At 29.9% G+C, this 4791-nt stretch overlaps 1 protein-coding gene across 3 annotated transcripts in view; it reads left to right on the top strand.

Annotated features, from left to right (window-relative positions):
• Positions 1-4791, top strand: part of LOC107617703 (probable inactive ATP-dependent zinc metalloprotease FTSHI 5, chloroplastic) — a 13758-nt gene that overhangs the window by 4086 nt on the left and 4881 nt on the right. For 2 of the 3 annotated variants that reach the window (XM_021112136.1, XM_021112137.1), the window contains exons 8-12: positions 293-466; positions 925-1046; positions 1161-1362; positions 4276-4404; positions 4524-4535. In XM_021112136.1, coding sequence (XP_020967795.1) covers positions 293-466; positions 925-1046; positions 1161-1362; positions 4276-4404; positions 4524-4535 — 639 coding nt within the window. The remainder of the gene's footprint in view (positions 1-292; positions 467-924; positions 1047-1160; positions 1363-4275; positions 4405-4523; positions 4536-4791) is intronic. The other variant, XM_016319544.2, reaches the window with a different exon arrangement.

Genomic DNA, 4791 nt, shown 5'->3' with positions numbered 1-4791 from the left:
ATTTGTGATATAATCTTTTTCTTATCATGTTTAGATTCTTCCTTGTAGTTTAATGCATAAAGAATTCATTATATATTTGCCCCCTGATAAAAAATATATATTAGAAGATAGGAAAAATTATAAAAAGTGGATAAGGCATCCTCCAAAGAGATCAAAATTAACAACTTTGTTTTGATGAAACTACAGGTATCCTCTTATCAGAGGCATCCTTATCTGTTTCACATGCACAATATGATTTGAAAATGCCTTTATCAACTAAGATCAGCTCCTGAGAACTGTTCTCTATATGCAGGGAGTTCTTATTGTAGGCGAGAGGGGTACGGGAAAGACATCTCTAGCACTGGCTATCGCTGCCGAGGCAAGAGTGCCAGTTGTTGAAATTAAGGCCCAACAATTGGAAGCTGGCTTGTGGGTTGGACAAAGTGCATCTAATGTTCGTGAATTGTTTCAGACAGCAAGAGATTTGGTTATCCTCTTAAACCACCTTAATGTTTATTCTCTTTTTCCTTAACTTACACTGTTTTAGAACCTTTGTTTCAGACAGCAAGAGATTTGATTATCCTCTTAAACCACCTTAATGTTTATTCTCTTTTTCCTTAACTTACACTGTTTAGAACCTTTGATCTTTGATCAGAATAAAATATTTAGTTCAGAAGAGAAGAGTTGGTAAAAATGTCCAATAATATAAGCTTTGTATGGTCATGTTTCATTTAAATTGGCCACTGATGTATCCTTGGTTTGACTAGTGGTCAAACCATTTGAATTGTGTGCCAGTCCTCAATTTTTTATTCCCTGGTGGTGTTTTTAGACATTGATCTTTCATCTATGCATCCTCTGTAGTACTGTGGTAGTCTGAATCTGTTACTCTATCCATTCTAGGTTATCTATCTCCTGTTTTACTGATTAGCTTGCAGCTACATGTAGGCTCCTGTAATAATATTTGTGGAGGATTTTGACCTTTTCGCTGGTGTACGTGGCACATTTATTCATACCAAAAATCAAGATCATGAATCTTTCATTAATCAACTGCTTGTGGAACTTGATGGGTAATTTATATCTTTGGGTTCTTTTTTGGCTTATTGACAATGAATATATGCTCATATATCAGATGGATCGAGCTATGCAGTTTATCTTATTCTGTTCGCTGTTACAATTTGCAGCTTTGAGAAACAAGATGGGGTTGTTTTGATGGCTACTACAAGAAATCTCAAACAAATTGATGAAGCCTTGCAGAGGCCAGGTCGCATGGATAGAATATTTCATCTTCAAAGACCAACTCAAGCAGAGAGAGAAAAAATATTATACTTGGCAGCAGAGGAAACCATGGATGATCAGCTTATTGATTATGTAGACTGGAAAAAGGTAAATCCAAACATCACTTTCCCCTTGGAAAATTCAGTTACAGAAAACAGGAAAAGTACAAGTAAGAGGATTATAAGATATCTTACCCAGTGCCTGGTTTCTGTTTATGTTGGAAATGGTAATGGTACTTAAACTACCACGAATAAGAACGAAACAGAAGTCATAGATAAAAAAAAATCCTATATCTTGAAATCCTTGAAACTGCTCCATAGTAGAGGGATAAAGTTAGTTTCCACCAAGTAACCCAGAGGATTTTTGATAAGATAGAACTCACCAAACAATGCAAAAAAAATAAGTGACCTTTCTGACGGTGAATTATACATAACATTTTTGGAGAGTGTGGGGGGGGCCAGGAATCTGCAGTTCGTTTGTATAAATCTTCTATCTATCTATCTATTCTTAATATATAAAGTAGATACATAACCCATATTACTTTTAAGACATCTTTCTTCTCCTACCAATGCCATGTCAGCAACATCGCTTACTTGGCAAAATTTTAGAATCAACCACTCAATTTTTGCCAAATCATTTATTATTTCCAAATCAACAAAAAAATAAAATATATAAAAATTTGTAACCAAATTTGTAACCTACAGACATATTGAATTCATATTCCTATATTTATTATATTTCACCATTATAATAATACAATAAATTTATAACCCCAATAATTAATTTATTAATTTCTATAAATAACTCATTAAATGTAATAAACATCTATATTACAAATGTCATAATAATCTATTAATCATAATAAATTTTACGTTACAAATATTCAAATTCCATATTATTTGAACTACTTATATAAGTCTCTTATTACTATTCTTTCAAATAACATCAAATTTAGCACAAAAAATTTATTTATCTAAAAGTAGATACATGATGAGTTTATTCATATTATTTTTAAGATATTTTTTTTTCTACTAATGTCATGTCAGCAACATCGCTTACTTGACAAAATTTTAAAATTAACCACTCAATTTTTGTCAAATCATCTATTATTTCCAAATCAGTAAAAAAAAATAAAATAAAATATACAAAAAACAATACAATAATTACCAACGACAATAATTAGAAATTAATAGCGTCTAACTAAATTTGTAACTTACAAAGACATTAAATCCATATTTCTATATTTATTATATCTTACCGTTGTAAACAATACAAAAAAATTATAATTCTAATAATTAATTTATTAATTTCTATAAATAACTCATTCAATGTAATAAACATCCATATTACAAATGTCATAATAATATTATTAATTATAATAAATTTTACGTTACAAATATTCAAATTCCATATTATTTGAACTACTTATATAAGTCTCTTATTACTATTCTTTCAAATAACATCAAATTTAGCACAAAAAAATTACTTCCGAACTACACACCATCTCAAACTTACTCAAATGAAGATAATTACGTTGAATGTGAAAAGTGTAAGAAGAAAGCATATGAAAAAGGAGATAACTACATTTGTGACACATGTAATCAAACACCACACTATCCAACAATAAGGAAACTCTATATATTTTTCATAATCCCATCTATCAAATTATTAGTTACTAACTCGATACTTATTTTAGGTTCGAAATTCAATTAAAGGTTTCAGATCAAAGTGGTACAACAACTTTTGTACTATTTGATGGTGAAGCAAAAAAATTGTTGGGTACAACTGTTTCAAATCTAATGGCACTCCAGAAAAGTAATGACATTGAAACACCACCCCAATTGAAAAATTTGTGCAACCTCACTTATATTTGAAGTTAAGGTAAATGATTTTAATCTTAAAGAAAGTTCTAAACAATACATTCTTACCAAGATATTTGTTCCAACAACAAAAAACACTGAACCTCCACTCATTACAACAAATAAAACAGGTAATACAAAAAAATCACTTATTTTAGTTATTTTAGACATCGTTTTTATTTCTAATTTAAATTATTCATTGATTATAGGAACTAACTTCGCCAACACTAATATCATTAGATGAAGATCACATACCATCAAGAGATTAAGGAGAAAGAAAATTATATAAATTCAAGACACATTCGGAAGAACATAGTTGCAAAGATGGAACAAACAACACAATAAAAAGTACATGTAACTCAACAATTCATAAAGAACATGTCTTCACAAGAACCTACACAGAAAGAAGAAAGTAACAACTCTAACAACAATCAATAAAAAAAAAGGAGGACGAGCGCCACATAAGAAGACTAAGTTTATCAACTAAAACAAATGTAAAAATCAAACCACCAAATAAAAATGTCATTTTGTACATACAACTCTAATATCCAAATTTTTTGTACTACAAATTATTTTAAATAAAATACCTTTTAAATTTAACTTTAGTTTACACATTTAATTTAATTCTACAAAATATAACAATTTTTAATATTTATTATATACTATCATTAATTTACCGCCCTGCGCATTGGGTCTCATTCTAGTTAATAGTTATTGCTATTAAGGACATTTGTCCAAACAAATTTCTTGACCTTAAGATAAGGGAGAGGGAGACTTAAGAAGACTCTAAATGAGGTGCTTAAGAGAAACCTAAGCATAAATCTTACTTCGAACATGATACATGACAGATCGTAGGGCATTGATTAATCCATCTAGCTCATCCCACCCAATGGGAAAAAAGGCTTTGTTGTTGTTGTTGTTGTTGTGTGTGTATTTCAAAAAGTGTTGTTAAAATTAAAATATAATTTTTTTATTATTTAACAATGCTTTCTAAAAAGTGTTGCTAAAAAAAGTGTTACCAAAATGTAAAAAAAAGTATGATTTTAATTTTTATAACACTTGCATATCAACTGTAGCCACCATAAGTATAGGCATACTAGAATCCACCATATATATATATATATCATCCCTACATTTACACTTAAAAGCTCTTTGATTTCAGGTTGCTGAGAAGACAGCTCTTTTACGACCTATTGAATTAAAACTCGTACCTGTTGCTTTAGAAGGAAGTGCCTTCCGAAGCAAAGTTGTTGACACAGATGAATTGATGAGCTACTGTGGTTTATTTGCAGTAAGAGTTTGCTGATTCTGTACTTATTTTCAACAATATTAGGAACTCTTTTATATTTAGATTTATGTGTGGGGCTTAAAGCAGGATATGATTCTAGCCCCTTTTGTGATCAATTGCAGAGACTTCCCCAGGCAAGTCAACTAGTACTTTATTTAACTAGTATGAACTTTGCTTTACTTCTATATTGTTTAAGGTTAGAATAACATAATAATTTAGATTTGTGCTTAGTGACATGCATTGGATTAGAAAAAGAAAAGAACTTAGAGAGGAAACGGAAGACATTTCTCCTCAAATGCTTTCTGCAGTTAAAGAAATGAATTTGAAGCATGTTTATAATAGTATTAACATGTTAGTATTTCTGTTATTCTTTTCAAGAATTCAACTTTA

Source organism: Arachis ipaensis, chromosome B09 (genome assembly GCF_000816755.2).
Source record: "Arachis ipaensis cultivar K30076 chromosome B09, Araip1.1, whole genome shotgun sequence".
Classification (NCBI taxonomy): Eukaryota; Viridiplantae; Streptophyta; class Magnoliopsida; order Fabales; family Fabaceae; genus Arachis; species Arachis ipaensis.
This window is presented reverse-complemented; position numbering and strand designations above follow the sequence as displayed.